General features: G+C 49.4%; 1 protein-coding gene and 2 non-coding genes across 4 annotated transcripts in view; all 3 read right to left on the bottom strand.

The window, feature by feature from the left end:
• Positions 1–19,484, bottom strand: part of fchsd2 (FCH and double SH3 domains 2) — a 29,552-nt gene that overhangs the window by 6,912 nt on the left and 3,156 nt on the right. The window contains exons 2-15 of one of the 2 annotated variants that reach the window (XM_086176936.1): positions 18,051–18,148; positions 14,569–14,614; positions 10,481–10,560; positions 10,246–10,390; positions 10,033–10,166; positions 9,428–9,482; positions 9,223–9,351; positions 6,320–6,442; positions 6,120–6,215; positions 5,432–5,506; positions 2,981–3,097; positions 2,720–2,824; positions 1,699–1,788; positions 586–648 (exon numbers count right to left, since the gene is read on the bottom strand). In XM_086176936.1, the coding sequence (XP_086033062.1) occupies positions 586–648; positions 1,699–1,788; positions 2,720–2,824; positions 2,981–3,097; positions 5,432–5,506; positions 6,120–6,215; positions 6,320–6,442; positions 9,223–9,351; positions 9,428–9,482; positions 10,033–10,166; positions 10,246–10,390; positions 10,481–10,560; positions 14,569–14,614; positions 18,051–18,148 (1,356 nt within the window). The remainder of the gene's footprint in view (positions 1–585; positions 649–1,698; positions 1,789–2,719; positions 2,825–2,980; positions 3,098–5,431; positions 5,507–6,119; positions 6,216–6,319; positions 6,443–9,222; positions 9,352–9,427; positions 9,483–10,032; positions 10,167–10,245; positions 10,391–10,480; positions 10,561–14,568; positions 14,615–18,050; positions 18,149–19,484) is intronic. The other variant, XM_086176928.1, reaches the window with a different exon arrangement.
• Positions 15,395–15,468, bottom strand: trnat-agu (transfer RNA threonine (anticodon AGU)). The gene has a single exon. It is a non-coding gene; the product is annotated as a tRNA-Thr (tRNA).
• On the bottom strand, positions 16,243–16,316 carry trnat-agu (transfer RNA threonine (anticodon AGU)). The gene has a single exon. It is a non-coding gene; the product is annotated as a tRNA-Thr (tRNA).

Genomic DNA, 19,484 nt, shown 5'->3' with positions numbered 1-19,484 from the left:
AGGCAGCCGCAGGCGTCAGATCTGCGCATGTTGAAGGTCCAGATTTTTTTCCTCCTCACTAATAGGAAGTGACTTGTCGTGCCGCCTCATAATGAAGTCACGAGAAGTGAAAGCTCTATACCTCAAGAGTCGCGGTTTAGGGTTCGACACCGGGCTCGGAAATGAAAGAGGGACGGGATGGTGGAGGGAGAGCGGCGCAAGGAAAAAAAACAAACAAACAAAAAAAAACAAACATGCTCCGTCAAGTGAATGTCTGCGCAGAACAATAGTACTATTAACATGTAAACATTACCATTTTGAGTATCTGTGATGCTATGCATGCAAGTTGATTATTATTATAATTATTCCCGTATGAATTAAAACTCGTTGCGCTACTTGCTCCCTTGCACAACTTTTATTTTTAATTCTGGTTTTTGTTTATCTTTTTATTATTATTCTATATTGGTAGACACTGCTACAACACAGCAAATTCCTTATAAAGAATTTCTTATTTAATTAAATAAAATACATGAAACAAAATGTCATAATGGCAGAACAAGTTCCTGGCAATAAAACGAAAAGGTGGCGTGACGGGAGGTGCCTCACCGACAGTGAGTGATCGTGGGAAGTGTAGTTGGCCCAACGTTCGTTCTCTAGCTCCTCCATCACCTACAGCATGCACAGAAAGAGCGTGGGGCGGGGGAATTACACAGGGATTGCAAATAAGTGCACATGCACACACACTTACAGAGCATGCTCACGTGTATTCATGCATGGAGGGATATACAGTGGGTCAAAAAAGTATTTAGTCAGCCACCAACAGAGCAGGTTCTCGCACTTAAAAAGATGGGAGGCCTGTAATTTTCATCATAGGTACACTTCAACTATGAGAGACAGAATGGGGGGAAAGAAACCAGGAAATCACACCGCAGGATTTTAATGAATTAATTGGTAAATTCCTCAGTAAACTAAGTATTTGGTCACCTACAAACAAGCAAGATTTCTAGCTCTCATCGACTTTTAACTTATTTTTTAAGAGGCTCCTCTGTCCTCCACACGTTACCTGCATTACAGCACCTGTTTGAACTGGTTATCAGTATAAAAGACACTTTCCACAACCTCAGTCACACTTCAAACTCCACTATGGCCAAGAACAAAGAGCTGTCAAAGGACACCAGAAACAAAATTGTAGACCTACACCAGACTGGGAAGACTGAATCTGCAATAGGTAAGCAGCTTGGTGAGAAGAAATTATGAAAACGATCCCAAACACAGCGGGCAATGAAGGAGTGACTTCGCAAGAAGCATTTCAAGGTCCTAGAGTGGCCTAGCCAGTCTCCAGATCTCAACCCCATAGAAAATCTTTGGAGGGAGTTGAAAATCCATGTTGCCCTGCGACAGCTCCAAAACATCACTGCTCTAGAGGAGATCTAGATGGAGAAATGGGCCAAAATACCAGCAACACTGTATGAAAATCTTGTGCATTTTTTTCTCATTCTGTCTCTCAAAGTTAAAGTGTACCAATGATGAAAATTACAGGCCTCTCATCCTTTTAAGTAAGAGAACTTGCACAATTGGTGGCTGATGAAATTCTTATTTACCCCACTGTGAATACACACATACACACACAATATAAATAAAACCACGCAACACACACACACACACACACACACACACACACATACACATACACGTACACACACAGAGCCAGGCACCCACCTGGTTCATGGCGCTCTTAAGCCAGGTATCCACAGCTACGCCCACCTGCCGCAGGAGGTCCAGTCGAGCCTCCGCTTTTAACTTTATTGTCTTTAGGAGGAGAGAGGGATGGATGTTACACATCTCAGATGACATTAGATAATGGTCTGGACCTCAGACTGGGCTCCAGAGATGCCGGGTGGACTGATGCATTAGCACGTTAGCAAACAGAATTCTCAGCCTTTGTGATTTCTAAGGATGCCTCTTGGTGAGGGATGATCAAAATACAATTAAAGGGTTCAAGAGGAATTCAGAGAGGCTCTGGGCTGCTGCTTCTCTTCTCCAGTTGCGTCATACCTCGAGAAGGTATGCTCCGCTCGCCAGCGGGTACCCAAAATAACCATGAAGGTTTAATGGCCGTGGATTTTCCTCAGAGATGCTGGCTCTCCCATCGAACACTCAAAGCTGTAAATTCAGATTCTAAGCCTTTTTTATTGATTTGCATTTGGGGAGCGCAAGAGATGCAGGACGGTGGGGTGAAGCGCAGTGGATTGAACCTGCTTGGTCAGCAATCTTTTTACTAATAAAAAGTGTGTGTGCGTGTGCAGGATGTGTGCTTTATTGTAGGTGAGCAGTCCTGCAGGCAGGGGGCGCCAGACAGGCGACAGAGCCACACCGTCAGTTGGGGGGGAGGAGGAGGAGATGGAGCGGGAGAAGTAACAGGAGGTGGTGATGGTGCTGCCTTCACATCAGAAGAATGTGCAGGAATGCATCCTCAGTGACGGATGAAGAGCAGGGACTGCGAATGAAGGATGAGGAGGCGACCACACAGGTTCAATCAAGGCTATGTCCTATAATTTGTTAGTAATCTATTAGTCCCTGTTTCATCGCCCGTAGGTCGCCAGATGATGCCGCTTAAATATTTTCTCTGCGCCCCTTCCCCCTTTGGATCAAAGGGGTGACAGCCTGGGGTGCTAATTTTGGTCTAAAGGGGGATGTGTGTGTGTGTGTGTGTGTGTGTGTGTGTGTGTTGTTCACAAACCTCTGCTTTGCGTATGTTTTCTTTGGAGTCTTCGATCTTCATCTCCAGGTCTGCTCTGGCCTGCTCCGTGGGGGGCAGGCCATGGCTCTCAAACTCCTCCAGTGACTGATCATGAGGTGCGCACGCACACGCACACGCACACGCACACACACACACACACACACACACACACACACACACACAAACACAAACAGAGAAACTGTTGAGATGAGGCGAACCACACAAAAGTAACTGTAACTTGTAACTGTAACTGGATGTTACCCTCTTGTAGTGGATGATGTTCTTGTGCTCCCGGGCCACCCGGGTCGCCCACTTCCGGGCCTCCTTGTTCAGACTGTGCTCCTCTGTCGTCCCCGTCTCCGACTCCAGCTGCCGACTCTGGGGGGGCGGGGGGGGAGTCAACATCCATCCAACATTGCAGCAGATGCCAACACCTCATGCTTGTCGTGTAATTAGCATGGCGTGTGTGTTGTTGAGGGTAGCATGGTAATGTTCTGAAGGAGGAAACGGTCCAGAACAGCGTGGCGTTCCTTTCCTCACTGAGGCCACGCAACGTACAACATATGGTTAGCATATTTGTTTGTTTTGAATTAGCAAAACACATGACGCTTGCTCCGGCACAATGAAATGGGAAGAGGCTTTGACTCCGATGGTGAAGGCAAACGGTCTCTTCACGCACATGTATCTTTTTAATTATGGCGCTTGAGAGGCCCACGATGTGACGGGGATTTAGGTGTGAGGCAGAGGGCACCACCCAGGAGATTTACAGCTTAATTACAGCCAGGGGAGGAGGTGGGTGGGTTCTGGAGAACGAGATTCGTGTGGTGTTTCTACAAAAAAAGGGAACGGCGGTGAGCCGTTAGTTTTAACAGCATCTCTATGTTGCGCTCTCTCTGTCCATGTGGATTCTTCCTGGTTAGCAGCACGACTGCGCGTGCTCCGTCCATCTAACCCAGGTTTTAGAAACGAGAAGCGCCGTGTCGGCTGCCATTTCAAATGCTAATTAGCAAAAACAAATCCATTGCTGCCATCAGGTGGAGCAGAATGGATAGTAGGGGTTTTCATCCTTTCAATATAAAAGCCGACTTGTTTCTGTGCAAGTCTAACTGGCCCCATTTTCAGGGCCAAACACCAGATAGACAGACGCTGCGCCTGAGTCTGCGAACTGAAAGGATCTATCCAGAGCCGCTCCAGAGAAAGGTGACGCAACAGCTGCATTGCATGACAGCGAGTGTGACTCACTTGTTTTGCAGCGAGATGACCCACACACCATCGTCATAATAATAATATTAATAAAGTGTTGGTTAGGGTCGACGGCCGGTAAGAAAGCACAGACTGGAAATAGCCCAGTCCTGCCAGGAGGAGTGCGGCTGCGGCCAGCGGGCGTTAATGAAGTGTGACCTCACTTCCTGTCAGGGATGCTCTCGTGCTGCTTCACACTGATGCCACGTGTAAGCTAGAAGGCAACATCATTCCACTTTTTAGTGTTGTGATGTCTGTCAGTCAATCAGGGGCGGAATCACAGGAAGAAGCCCTGGACCCTTGCAAAAAACAGTGATACCCTTGACTTAGGAGTTAAATTCTTTCCCTGACCAAGATCATAACTCAACCTGCTCTTGTACCAAATTAGATTATTAAATTAATTAAATTAAATTTCCCAGCTAAAATGATGTTAAATGCTTTTAATCTGTTGCAGCCCCCCAGTTTTGTTACGTGTTTTAATAAATAAAATATACTTCATAAATAAAAAACTGTGTAAAATATCAATAATAGATATTTAAAGAGAATGTAAAGAAATAGGCTGGTGCCATTGAATATATTTACCCTGAATAGCAGTGGCGGCGGTGGTGATGGTTGGAGGAGGTTTGAGGATTTGGTTCTCTATCCTTACCTTAACTTACTGGCTACACACTTAATGCTACAATGTGTTACTAAATGTAAATTTGCTACACTTGTGCATCTAAACTTCATTTATGGACAGAGTGAAGCCACTCTATCCAAAACCATCACACCCCCCCCAACCAGCAACAACTCTTCCGTCAGCGTTCTCACCATCCTCTGCACCAAATCCCCGTAAATGTCTCCTGCCTTCTCACAGACAATGCTCTCTGTCTCCACATCTCACCAATAGCAATTTCTCCATCTCTTCATAAGCGAGTCTACAACACGCACAACTCGCTTGTGTTTTTCAATGATTTTCTGTGAGCTACCTAGCGGTGCGTCACACTGTCTTTAAACGCCACTTAACAGACAGGGGCGGCTATGTTGGTGTCAGATGCGCATCCTGCTCACTGCTAACACAGATCTGGACCCCAATCACAAACAGAAAATCGACTGAATCTCAAAAAAGTCCTAAGTGGATGCACTCGTAAGTCAAGGTTCCACTATAAAGTGTCTTAGATATTAAACCTCAAGTTTTCCTGCATCCCCAGGACTCCCTGCCGCACACCTGGCAAGCCCCATGTGAGGGCGCCATTTTCACATATCCTTGGATTCACCGACAGAGACACATGTTTACGGGTTGAGTGGCGGCCTCCTGTTTGCAGTTAGCATGCTGATACGTTACCAGCACACGCGGACACACACTTAGCCGAGTAGCTGAGCCTAGAGTGTGTGTTCTCGTGCGGTGTCCCGGGTTCTAGGCTAGCTGAGGGTGCGGGCAGTGAGGAGGTGATGGGAGGCGGCGGCCGGCGGGTGCTAGCAGGGAACTACCTGCGCCAGGGTCATTCTCATGGCGCTGACAGGCGACGGCTCAATGTCCACCAACTGCTGCACCGAGCTCAGAGTCTGGCACACGCAGGTCCACACACACACAAACACACACATACACGAGCAGCAAGGCGCGCGCACACACACACAAAGATAGAAGGAGGGGTTAATTTGGAGGGGGGAGAAAAAGTTGAGGGAAAAGTGTTAGCAGAGGATCAGAAGGAAACGGGGAAAGAAGAAAACTGTTGTCATGGAGAAACATTGAAGGTGTGTATGTGTGTGTGTTAGTGTGTGTGTGTGTGTGTGTGTGTGTGTGTGTGTGTGTGTGTGTGTGTGAGCAAGAATCAGTTCGAAGACATAGAGGAAGGAAATGCGGAGAGAGGTGAAGGTGAGACGGAGAGAAGCGGCAAACCAGTGAAGATATGTGAGAGAAGAAGAGGCGAGAGCTTCTTTTCTCCTCCTTGCATGGGAGGCCTGAGGTGTCATGGCAATGTACAATTTCAAAAGGTGTTTTCCAAGGCGAGTGTACACGTGTGTGTGTGTATGTGTGTGTGTGTGTGAATGAGAGACAGGTTTTCGAGGGACGCTGAATAACGCTTCCATTTTTCTGCAAAATCCCAGAGGGCCAGAAAATTTAACAGTCCAACCCAAGGGTTTTCTCTGTGAGTGTGTGTATTTCCAGGGGCCTCACCGTGTCGCACTCGCTGGGCTGGAACTGGAAGTCGTGTGCTTTGTGAAACACCGGGTTCTCCTGCATGAAGAGCTGCTGGTTGAACTCCTGCATTAACTGAGGAGGGAGGGGTAGAGAGAGGGCCAAAGGTCAGTCTGCTTGAGATGTTCAGACTTGGCCATCCTGGCAGTCTTTCTACTCCTGCTTCTGTTTGGACTCACCCGGTTGGATTTGTCCAGCAGGAACTGGAAGGTGTTGTGCGTCGCTTGCGAGGACTCCAGCTCCGAACGGCACAGCGCCACCAGGTAGTCCTTGACATGCTCGTAGATCCTGCCGTCCAGAGCCTGGAGGACAAAGAATGCCCACAGTCAAGATTCATTCCTTCATTCAGTATCTACGTCCATTTTCCTTCTCACGGGGTGGCTAAGGGGCCAATCCCAGCGGACGATAGGGCAGGAGGCGGGGCTTAACCCGAATGGATGAGCTGTCAATCACATATATCCAACCATTTAACTTCTCATTCACACCAGTGGACAATCTAGAGTTGTCAGAGAACCTGCTGACTAGTTTTGGGACTGAGGGAGGAAGATCCTGAGAAGAACCCAGGTTGGAAAACATGTGGAGTCCTCACTAAGAAGCAAGGGGGGGTTATGCTTGATGGGTCAGCTGTCAATCACAGATGTCAAACTGTTCACTCTCTCATTCACAACTTTGGACAATTTAGTCTTCAAGGAGCCTGCTAACTGTTTTTGGACTGTGAGAAGAAAGAACTTGGGGAGAACCCAGGCAGGAGAACATGGAGTCTGAGTCTGAGGCTGGAAATGAATGAAGAACAAAGAAAAAAAAAACAAAGAGAGGAGGAATGTGAGGACAAGATCATGGAGGCCAAGGCTCTGATGAGAGGCAGATGTTTCCTCGGTGGCTGCTGCCATGGAGCGTGGTGGAGATGTTTGCTGACGCTGAAGACCAGAGGCTGCCAGGCCAGGGTGTGGGGGGGGAGCAGGGGAGATCAGACAGAGGAAAGAAGGACAGACGGGGTGAGACGGCGAGGAGGAAGAGTGGCTTGAAGGAGATAGAAAGGTCTTAGTGAGGGAGTGGGGAGGGGGTGGAGCCAGAGCGGGCAGAGCCGGGGAGGGGGCGGAGCCAGAGGGGGGTCTGGAGATGTTTGGTGCGAGTCTGGAGTGTTCTTTGGACGCCGTCCTCGCAGCTGCAGGGGAAGGTGAACGGGTTCAGATCCCAACTCAACAAAACACAGAGACCGCAGGCCCGCGCGCACACACACACACACACACACACACAGCTTCACGACCCTCACACTCTCTCAAGAATTTGCATATGCACTCTGGATGGCCAAGGCATTAAAAACACCCCGCTGGCGTGCGTGCGATAACTTGTGCGCGCACACACGTACACGCACATACACACATACACTCTTAAAACAATTGAATACTGATGGAGAAATTATGTCATTAAGGCTGGGTTTGTTTCTAAATGTTCCCCTTATCACACTGCCGCCCTCCCCTTCCTCCTCTTTTCTTCCTCTCCCTTCTGCCTCCCCCTTCTTCTTCCCCTCTTTTTTTCTTTCATCCATTCAATGCTGTGCAGGGACGACGTGAGTCAGCTTCCAGAAAAAAAGCCCCCCTGTATTGTAGTCGGCGGCTGGTATTTGTGTGTGTGTGTGGGGGGGTATGTTCAATGACCGCATACATCTGAACAATGCAGTGAGCCGAGTAAGGCTGGCGAGGTGTGTGTTTCAATGTGTGTGTGTGTGTGTGTGTGCCTTGCAGGGGGAGTGAAAATGATGGACGGTGCAGACAGTCACTGAGGAGGACACTAGGAGGCGCCGTGGAGCAGCGAGCGTTCTCCTCCTCCTCCTGTCCTTCCTCTGCTGTCGCATCAACAAGGACAGAGGCGCTCGGCGGGAACAGTGTTTCGCCTGCTTGCTGTTCTTGTGGTGGACGGCTGAAAAAAGGCCTTCGTCCTGCTCCATCCTCGCCACCGCTTCTTGCATGCTTCCCGCAGATGGAGGACCTTCATTTTGATCGAGATGGGCAGATGGGTCTCATCCAACGCCGTCCCCTGTCCCCCGTCCTTCCTGGGCGCTGGCGTGCTTGAGAACATTTCCCCGCAGTCCCATCCTTCTGTCACAACAAGCCCAGGATCTATAATTCAGTGTGGCCTCATAGTATGGAGGCCCGAACAGGCCCGAGGGCAAAGGACAGTGTGTGTGTGTTTGTGTGTGTGTGTGTGTGTGTGTGTGTGTGTAAGACTGAATGGAAACAAAGACAGAAGCCGCAGCAGTGAGATGTACTCTAGAATATTCATTCATTCATTATCTATACCGCTAATGCTGCACTCTGGGTGTGTTCATTGGGCAAGAGGTGGGGTTCAGCGTGGATCAATCACAGGGCCACACATAAGGACATGCAACATTCACGCTTTCATTTACAAGTCATATCGAGACATAATACAATTCACCCTCTCATTCACATATCATGTTGAAACAACCATTCACAAGTCATGTAGATATGCGACCATTCATCCACTCATTCACGTCATAGACGAAATTCACCCACTCATTCACATGTCATATAGAAACAAATGATTCACCCTCTAATTTATGTAGATAAATGATTGTTCACCCTCTCATTCACACAGCATATAGAAAAAAACAACATTCACACCCTCATTCATGTAGATATGACCATTCACCCTTTTATTCACACATCACATAGACACCTAACATACACCCTATCATTCACATGTTGTACAGCAACCAACTGCACTTCACCTTTTCATTCACATCAAAAAAGACATACGAACATTCACCTCTCATTGAGGTCATGTAGATAAACAACTATTCAGCCTTTCATCGACATGTCATATCGACACACAACATTCTCCCTCTCATTCACACGTCTGGACAATGCAGATCTCCACTGAAACTAATGCATATGTTTGGACTGTGGGAGGAACACTGAGGAACCCCCCACAGACATGTGGAGAACATAGAGTCTCCAACCACTGCTCTACCAACTTCAGATTATGTGAGATAAAGGTTCACATTTAAGAGAATAAAAGCAGCCAGAGCTTCAGGTGTGTGTGTGTGTGTGCATGCACGCACCTGTATGCAGTGCAGAAGGTCCGTGTGGTAGTAGCGGTCGTGATGGGCGTTGGCGGCGGCCAGCGTTAGCAGGTAGTCGTTGCGCGCCTGCGTCGCCTTGGAGTTACAGTCACTCCTCTTTGCTTTCAACTGGAGGGACAGACAGGAGGTGAGGAGGGTTCCTGAAGTTCTCAGGTGGCCTCTGGAGAGCTGGGGAACCCCTTACCTTTACGCTGGCCTTCTGCAAGCTAATTCTGGACTGGAACAGACACAGTTTGGACCTGGAACAGGAAACCAGTGAAACCAGAGATCAGTGGAAAGGGGGCTGAAAAGATCCATCCTGTGTTTGTGTGTGTGTGTATGTATGGGTGGGTGTGCGTGTGTGTGTGTGTGTGTGTGTGTGTGTGTGTGTGTGTGTGTGTGTGTGTGAGTGAGATGAGTCCCTTTGTATGGTACGCTATTAAAGGAGATGTGTTGGAGGTATAAACTGTGTTGTGTCTCTGCATGTGTGTGTATATGTATGTGTGTGTCTGTGTGTGTGTGTGTTCCTATGTGTTTCCTGTGACTAATGTGTGGATGTTTCTTTCCGTCACACACACACAATAGCTCAGCAGCGATGCAGTCATGGCTGTGGCTTAGACTTCTTCCTGAGTAATGGGGAGCTGTGGAGTTAACAGGCTGATTGATGCCAGCGCTAGCAAAAACACAGGTTTCAATGAAGAGAAGATCTCCTAACAGGAGAAGTTCTTGAGCTCATGTCGTGTGTGAAGGTTCTGCCCTCCAGAGACCATCTGCCCCCCCCCAACCCCAATCCCTGACCCCTGAACTCACTTGGCCTCAATGTCGGCCTTCTCCCGAACAGCATGGGCCACCTGCTCGCAGTCGTAGTACTTCTTCTTGGCCTTGGCCAGCTCCTTCACCGACTCCTGCAGCTCCGCCTGGATCCCGCTCAGCTGATCGATGGTCTGCGCAAGGTGCGGAGAGGATTCGGTCATGGAGAGGCTCATTGCCTGGAGGGGCTGGGAGGGCTTGGAAGCCGCTCACCTTCTTCAGCTGCTGCTCCTTGTAGAGCCTGACGGTCTTGGCTGGCTCGGACACCTGGCTCTTGTAGTTGTCGCAGACGTTAAGCTTGGCCTGGCTCACCTGCACCGTCCCCTCCAGGTAGGACCTCCACACTGCGTACACGTTCCTGCTCAGAGATCAGAGGGACAACGGGGATGACGGACTTTATTGGAAAGGAAGGCCGTAGTCGTTTGAAATGGGTGGAGAACACGCTAACCTGTAATCGGTCCGCTGGTCGTCGGGGTTGATCCCAGGCCAATCCCTCTTCAGATACTGACTGGCTAACTTCTGCAGAGCCTGGAGGGAGAGCATCACAGCTGAGTCAGATGGTTCCACCACCTCGTCTTGGGTTTTATCCACAGAGAGCGTGTGGAACTGGGTCATTCTGCAGACTGAACCTCTCGCTTCGAGCTAGCCGGTAGTTAGCCTTGCCAAGGTCAGTGTGTCAGTGGAGCTGGCTTGCCCACTGTGTGGCCCAGAATGTTGGCATGGGGATTAATGTGGATGAGGAAAAGGAGGAAGAGAATAAAGAGCAGAAGGAGAAGGAGGCCCCATTAAAGGAACTGCGAGCTTATAAAACCTTTACAACTTCCTGCCCCCCCAGGGCTTCATCTTCAAATCACCAGCCTCCCATGCAAGCCTTTAAATCTAGCGTCTCCATGCTGATTGCGTGCGTTTCCCTGATCTTCGTGATTAATCAGCTGTGTACGCAACCCCCTCCTCTGATCAGCTCCCCACCTGCCATCACACCGCTAACCTGTCCTGTCTTGACACCTTTTCATTTGAGATCACGGCAAAAAAAAACAAAAGGCCAGATCAAGCACAGAACGAACAAGTGTGTGTGTGTGTGTGTGTGTGTGTGTGTGTGTGAGACAAACGAGTGTGTGTGTAGATCATAGAGAAATGATGTTGTCATCATCATCTTCATCCCTAGCTGTGACACCTGAGATGACAGCGAGTGGCTCGGGGGGGTTGCTCGATGGTTCCCTGGTAGCCTTTTAACTTCCCCAGACACTCCAACCCCATCTGCATGGAAGTTTGACTGATGATTGAAAGCTCACTCCTCCTCATCCTCATGAAGCCCCCCCCTGCAGGTCTTCCCCCTCACATTCACCTCTCCGGTCCAGATACCTCGTCCCTGCAGTTTTTTTCTGCTCTCAGCTGCCTTTACCTGATGGTTTCGCTTGGGCTGCGTGTTGCCACGGCAACCCACCTGCCTTCCTGTGAGGTCTGTGTGTGTGTGTGTGTGTGTGTGTGTGCGTTTCGAAGACAGACAGGAAGTAAGAGAGAGCTGAGAACAGAGAAACGAAAGGTAAAGAGGTCGAGAATAACCTTATGAATAGCTGGCAGCTGTGAGAAGAGGCTTCGCCCCCAGCCTCTGGACCCTGTCCGCCAAACAACATGCTGCGCACTTTTTGCGCTTGCACTTTCGTTTACGCTTAATCTCCGTCTCTTCCTGCCTTTGTGTGCCCACCTCCCCATGTACTTTTGCCACTTCCTCTTGAATCAATACCCTTGATTTCTCATCCATCTCCTCCCCCTCTGTCTGCCGGTGCCTGGAGAATGGCTCATTAAGGGCGAATACACGCTGCCGGCGTCCATTACTTACCGGCAGCCTTAACAACGGGGAGGCGGGACACATCTGACAGCGGATCCAGAAGCTCCCCTGGACCCCTATGTCTTATCAGACCAGCATTTTTGAGGTACGGGCCACCGGGGATGGTCAACAGAGCCCTGAGTATTGGTGTGGGAACAAACATAGCAGGTGTGCATGACCATCTAGGCTTCCGCTCAGCACAGTCGGTGGGGCAGTTAGCTTTGCCGTGGCAACCCCACTACTACTAGGGACTAGGGACTATTCCCCACTAGGGAAATATTTTCCCTGATACATTGGCAGACCAGTCTATGCTCTGCAAGAAAACTGCTGATACACTGCCTGACCAGTCTGTACTCTGCACAGAATATTCTCCATAAAGCCCGGGAGTGTGCGCGAGAGTCAGGGTCGATTTGACGGCGGCGCTCCAGAAAGCAGGGGAAACAGTAGACTGGCCTTTTTGGGCAGTGCAGTGGAGGGTGACCCCATCAGTAAACTATGCCAGCAATGCAAGTTGCGGGAGGGGAATACAGGACAAATGCCGCGCGGTCACACGCTTCACGCACCAAAAGAAAAAACACACACGGAGGAAGCAGGGATATCTGTCTGGCAGCAGGTAGTGGTCTTGGTCTTACTCACTGTGGGAATGTCTGCTTTAATGCAACCAAAGGACAAAGGTTAAATGAGCGCTTCCTTGCTCTTTCTCCTGCTCTCTTCACATGCTCCTTTGGCTTTAGCGGTGGGGATTCGCCAAGGAGGAGCTGCTCTGAACATGGATGGGGTCATTCCTTCGCAAGCAGAACCACACGGAACCGCGGGCATGCATTAAAAAGGGATAGTCCTTGAAAAACACACATGCACACCTGACTGACAGCCTGTACTATACTCGACGTTCTCACAGAGCAGAGAAGACAACATTCAGGGGGGAGGAAACGGAGCAGGGTTTTCCTGGAGGAAAACCTCAGACATCTGGCCTCTTCTTCACAGAGGACCAGAGCTCAGTACGTGAATGTGGACTGAACAGCCAAGGTCAAACCAAACCACTAAAAATGAACTTGTAAATGTCGCTAAAACACACATGTGTACTTACATACATACATACATACATAAATACATATATATATATATATATATATATATATATATATATATATATATATATATATATATATATATATATTTTTTTTTTCTGTCCAGTTATCAGAAGAACATTCTTTCACACACACATTTGAAATTAGGAGAGGTACCCCTGTAATCTTATTGAGTAGGGAGTAGTTGCTAGGCAACCCCCATTTCTGAAATGTGCAAGACAATACCAAGGAAGAGGAGACAATGTGAGAGAATGTGTGTGTGTGTGTGTGTGTGTGGGGGGGGGGGGGTGATGTGGCACTGACACACCTGCAGACCCTCAGACAAAGACGGGTCTGGACGAAATCCACCGGTGCTCATGGAGTATCAGCGAACAGAGCTGCTAATTTTAGTTGAACATGCAAGTTTGCATGTGTTTGGGGGGAGAGGGGGGGGGGTCAGCTCAGTTCCTCGCTGTCCGCCAGAGACGGCCCTCCTTGTGTAGCGGCGCCGACCAGGCTTGCCTGTCTGACCACCTGTCTGTCTGTCTGTCTGTCTGTCTGTGCGTGCATCTTAATGGCAGCTCAGACCTGGATGCCCCCCCCCTAAGCCACAGCGAGAGGATTTGCGGCTCAAGAGTGAATCTGGACGCGTGCGCTTCTGTGCGTGAGCGTGCACATTGGAGGGGCTTAAGCTGAGCTGTGGCTGGAAGGAAAAAAAAAAGAGGGGAAAAAGGGATGAAGATGCAGGTTTTGATGCTGAAGACACAGCTGAATGTCAGGTCTTCCAGCGAGGCCTGCAGGTTGTTTCTGCACTTCCAGGGTTTAGACGCAGCCGGGAACAGAGAGTCTGTTTTGAGCCAGCGCCTGTGGAAACACTGCCCGGTGAAGGAACTATGTCTTCTGCGTCAGGAGCCTGCTCTGCAAGCAGGCTGCATGGCATGCGGGGCTTAGTGCAACAACAAAACCAAATGATAAAAACCATAACTACTTGCTGAGAGTCTGGGTTTTTCTGGCAGAGCATTTAGTTCAAGGACATCACGTGTGGTCGCCATTGTGTACTTTAACATCCGCCAATGACAGTGGACATGAGGTTCTGCAACAGTAAACAAATCAACAGGAATGTGGAGAGGAGTCAACACCCGCGCTAGCTTGATTTGCAGACTACAGAGCCACCTATCCACACGACGCAGTCCTACAGACAGTTTATTGGTACAGAGAGTTTGTAGAGTTTTTCTACAAAGTGAACGCAGACCCTCATCCCTGGAGCTCCACAGGGCTTTGTGCTAAGTCCCCATGGTAGATGCTGCCATGGAGGAAAGCATGGGGTGGGGTGTCGCTAAGCCACCTGATTGGTGCTCCCTCTCAAAGCCCTCCAAAACTGTAACAGAGGCTTCAAGCTCCTTAAGCTTCACCTGGACCACCAAGACTATCTCCCGACAGTGACACTGCAATACTGTCTGGGTAATTGTCTTACCCCGACGCATCAACATTTACAATTATGTGTGTGTTGTTTTAGCCGGAGGTGCTTGATCCATATATGATGAGCCGCCGTGGGGAAGCCGGCCTGATTTTGCTTCCTGCAGCTGTAACAACCATGACTGTGGGTATTGGAGTGAGGCGCACTCCGCAGGAGATGCTCACCTGTGCGTAGTCTCTCTCCAGCTGCCCCCTCTTCAGACTATAGCTCCTGCAGAGAGACACACAAAGAGGTCAGGACACTCGGTTCAAATACAGAGAAAAGAAAGCACCGCATACGGCAAACACAGATATCACTCCGGAACACATGTCTTTCCTGAAAAGTGGCATGGCGTGAATTATTCAAGGGAGATTTGCGGATTGTAAGATGAGCTGGCGGCGTCTGCGAGGAGAATCAGGTGCGATTCTGCACAGCGATGCCAACGTGGTGAGATAGCTGGGGAAACACAATGAGCGTGGAGTAAACTCTGATCAGGACAGGGGGGTTTCATTGCTTTGGTGGGAACCGTGAAGCGGAACGGCTCCTCTGGAAGCCGATTGGCCAGAAATCAGGCTCCTTTGGTTGTAACCCCCCGCCTCACGCCGGCAACAACATCACAACATGGCGGCAACGTGGGCCTTATCACAGGGCAGGAATGCACAGAATGGAAAAACATCAGGCATCTGATTGGACCGAGAGATAGATTGAACGCGGCGTCAAAGTGGCATTTACGGGGACGGACTGGACGTCTTAAACCCCCCCTCTTAAAATGGGATCAGGACGTCTAATCTTTGAATACAGAAATACTGGGAAGAGGAAGGAGGAAGACCATCATCAACTTATCTACCGTACCTTTGCGTTTCATTTTATGTATTTATTATTTCCTGTCTGAAATAATAACAAAACATATTCATGTGAGATGTCAGAGGTACACACTCACACACACACACACACCAAATGCAAAACCAAATCATGGGGGGAAGCATGTATCTGATATCTAAGCAAAGGAAAAGGCACTGCTGAGATTCGAACTCAGGATCTCCTGTTTACTAGACAGGCGCTTTAACCAACTAAGCCACAGCGCCCACACGCACACTGGTCAGCTCAAAAATCGACGTCTCGCCAAGCCTCCATCTTTGGAGTTGTCTACTTCTTCGATTGTCAGCATCTCTTCATCGTTAGCATTTCTATTCAAATCTCATCAGTGCCGCCTATCTGCTCACCAGCAGCTCCTTGCCCACCGAAGAACCCCGCTGGGTCCCGAAACACTCACGAAGACGATGGAACAACAGCCAGGGAATGAAGAGGCCCCTCTAAAACTACTGAATGGGAATAAAGCAAAGCAATAAATAAGGGGACTTGACTCAGGAGGCCATTAAAGCAAATGAGACCTTTTTTCTGAGGTTTAGTGTCAATCTCCACTTCCATGAGGTCATACAACGCTCGACCTCCAACCACCCCCCCACCCACGTGGGGATCCGATCCGTCTCGTGTCTCTGGCGTGCATTCCCACGGATCTCGTTGGCACAGTAGGTAGCGCGCCAGTCTCGCAATCTGAAAGTTGTGAGTTCGAGCCTCACATGGGGCAGCTGCTTTTGAAGGCTGTTGTTTAGGGTGGGGAGTGGCCTGACGCTGGGACAATCAAAATACAGCTGGGGGGTGGAAACGCTCTGTCAGGACTTTGAAGTGTGTGTGTATATGTGTGTTCAAACTACTTGAGCGCTGAGTGCTGCAGATCTAGAAATTAGGGTATGTGTGAGTTTTCCCGGAAAAGGTGGGAAACCAGAAGCTCCTGCTGACATGGTGGCGCCTGAAACATTCCCCCCTCCTCGTTCACAGAGCTGCCAGCAGGTGGGAAAAGGCACTGCTGGGATTCGAACCCAGGATCTCCTGTTTACTAGACAGGCGCTTTAACCAACTAAGCCACAGCGCCCATGCTGTCATGCATCTCACGATGAGATAACGTCTCCACACAAGGGCAGGGAGTTGCCAATTTCTGCTAACATAGAAGTCAGTGGACCAGTCAGTGTTACATCAACGAACTCGAACCTGCTGGTAAAAGGCGCTGCCGGAACTCACACCCAGGATCTCCTGCTTACTAGACAGGTGCTTTAACCACTTAAGCTGCACATCCACATGTTAGGCGTGTTTGCACATATATCGTGGGAAGAAACCGCCAAACACAATAAGATGAAAACTTTCATCTGGAAGATGGAAATGGCAAGTGGCAGGGAGAGATTTTTACTTTTTACAAGTGGCGGGAGAGCCGAACGATTTGCTGAGCACTGGTGCCGCCAGCGGTTCACCCACAGGTCAGACAGATGGGACAGAACGGACAGATCTCTTCTCTCCGCGGCTCGTGGTCGGCCACCATTGATTTTCTGAACCACCCTGGTGTTTTTCTTTCTCCAACGCCCTGTGCCATTTCACGCCGCCACTCTGACATTTACACCTTTTTTCCCCCCTCCAGGTTATTAATTGCATAACACGAGAAATCAGGAGTTCTCAGAAAAAAAAGGAGGAGAGGGGGGGCTAATTTCACCGGAGTGCTGCTTCATACACAGGAGGTTGGGCCCACACTATGGACTGCTAGATGGTTCGAACAGGGTGTGTGTGTGTGTTTGTGTGCCTGTGTGTGTTGAGGCAGACATAAGAGTGTAGGAGATTTGGCTGGATTGAGGACACCAACTTGACTCCCCGTGTCTCCTAACTTGTCATAATTTCCTCCTCCTCCCTCCATCCCTCTCTTTTATCCCCTCTCCTCCGTCCACTCCCTGGATTAACAGTGCCACCCTTTCTTTGATTTATTTCACTCTTTATCTATTTCATTTTATTTTGTTTTTATATTTTGTGCGTGTGTGTGTATATGTGTGTGTGTGTGGTAAAAGTCTGCCCACGTTTGTGAGTTTTTGATTAAAGAAGCCTGTGGATTAATTAGGGTAAATAAGCTCAGGGCAGCTTTTGGGATTTAAGAGTTAAATGCAGTGCGATTTAAAAAAGGGAAATAAGTGTTGGCTGTTTGGGTTTAACTTTCGGACGCCATTTCCTTAACCCCCCCCAACACACACCCCAGCTGCTCAGCTCGGTCAGGTGACGCCTGTCAGTCGCCATGACGACCCCTTGAAGCGGTGCAGAGGTTTGAAGGGCGCTAGTATCAGCAGGGAGCTAGGCGTTAGCGTTAGGAGACCCCCATGCAGTCTTTCGTCGTAAACACACACTGCTCAGCCTTGACTCTGACACACACACACACACACACACACACACACATATGCTTCACACATCCATTCTTGGCTGCACTGCCTGGACAGCGGAGGGAAGGATAGCGTGTAAAGGAAGCGGGGTCTCCTCCCCCCTGACTGTCTTTCATCCAGGGGGGTGGACGTACCAACATACCAGATGTGTTTATGAATATATATTGAGGAGCGTGGAGGACCATGAAGACATTAAGATGCACCCAGGGCCTCCCCTGGCCCCCACTCCTGCGCTTCCACGTGCCCACTGCCCCTCCCATCTCTTTTCTGGGGTCCAAAACATTGCGTAACACTTCAAAGACTGAGACGGGATTTAAAAAGCGTCCAGCAGCTGATCTGAGGATCGCTCAGTTATTTTGCAGCGGAAGAGTCCGTCTGAGCGTGTGTGTGTGTGTGCTGCGCAGATGTTTTCCTACCTCATGTCTTCCAGCAGGTCACATTCGGTCTGGTTTTTAAAGTGCAGTCTGGTCATCTGATCTGTGTGCGTGTTCTTCAGCTCCTGCGTCACTTTGACCTGCCGGAAAACCAGGAGACAAATGAAACATCCGCCCACAGCTTCTTCCTCCACAATCCTGGCGTTCTTCACGAACACCAACGTCAGCATCGTGCGGAGAACGCCGACTGGAATCCCAACGCTAAGACCTAAGGTTACAGACACCCTCGCCACCGCCACTCCTGGCTTGCCGTCAGGGAGTCACAGCCTTTAATTACTGGCAGATGCTCCAAAGACCACTGCTTACATTCTCAGCCACACACACACAAACACACACACTTTCAAGGTGACACTGGTTCAGGAGACGCACAGCCGATGTTTCAGGGGCTAGTAGAAGCACAGGGTTTTATACCGTCACTCAGTGGATACAAAAAGCAGAGGCCTGCTTTACATTCATTCATTCATTCATTCACTTATGGAGCTTTCAGGGGGTGACTGGAGCCGATCACAGCTAATCTTGGGCAAGAAGTGGGTTTAAGATGGACAAGATGGCTGTCAATCACAGGGTAATGGATGGACATCCAGCTGTTCGTCATTCAAACCTACTGACAAATTAGTCTTCTATGAACCAATGAATGTCTTTGGACCTTGGGGGGGGGACACAACTTTGGCAGAACCCAGGTGAGAGAACATGGAGAGAACCCATGCAGGTGGGAGGACAACATGGGGTCACAGGGCTGACATTGAGGGGCGGGGTTTAAACCAGACAGGTTACCTGTCAATCATCCAACCGTTCACCCTCTCATCCACACCTACAAACAACTTGAAGGCTTCAATGAATCAATGTTTTTGGAGTCTGAGAGGAAGACAGAGGACCTGGAGATCACCCAGGCAGGAGACCAAGGCGAGAGCCCAAGCAGGCAGAGGGAGAACATGGGAAGAACCCAGGTTAGAGAATAAGGAGGGATCCCAGGCAGGAGAATATGGACATTCCAGAGGAGATGAGGTGGGCATTGGAATATAAAAAACATGGTGTTCTACTATCTGAGTTGGAACCTTGTTCTCCCATCCAGCGAGCGTCCTTCCCAGCGAGAAAACCCTGAACCTCTGGAAGAAGCTGCTGGTGGTGTCACGTCTGCTCCTTTCACAGGCAGCCAATAACACGGTCGGCTAGAGAGGCGGCCGGGGCTCGTCACCCTAGCAACGGCGACATGGAGGAGAACTTCTTCCTCGCCTCATCTGCTCGTCTCAGATTATAAATCTGAATAAATAGGATACAGATGGAGGAAAAGCCCAAAAGATGTTCTCATAGAACAACAGAGGTATTTTGACAGCTACATCGTCCATTAAAGCTGTGGCAGACTGTGGGCCAGGAGGAGAATCCGGGGAGAATCCAAACTCCACCACTGGCAAAGAA

Source organism: Fistularia commersonii, chromosome 3, assembly GCF_037954325.1.
Source record: "Fistularia commersonii isolate RoL2024-O1a breed Wild chromosome 3, RoL_Fcom_v1.0, whole genome shotgun sequence".
NCBI classification, from domain to species: Eukaryota; Metazoa; Chordata; class Actinopteri; order Syngnathiformes; family Fistulariidae; genus Fistularia; species Fistularia commersonii.
The sequence above is the reverse complement of the archived record's forward strand: the minus strand, read 5'-3'. Positions and strand labels throughout refer to the sequence as shown.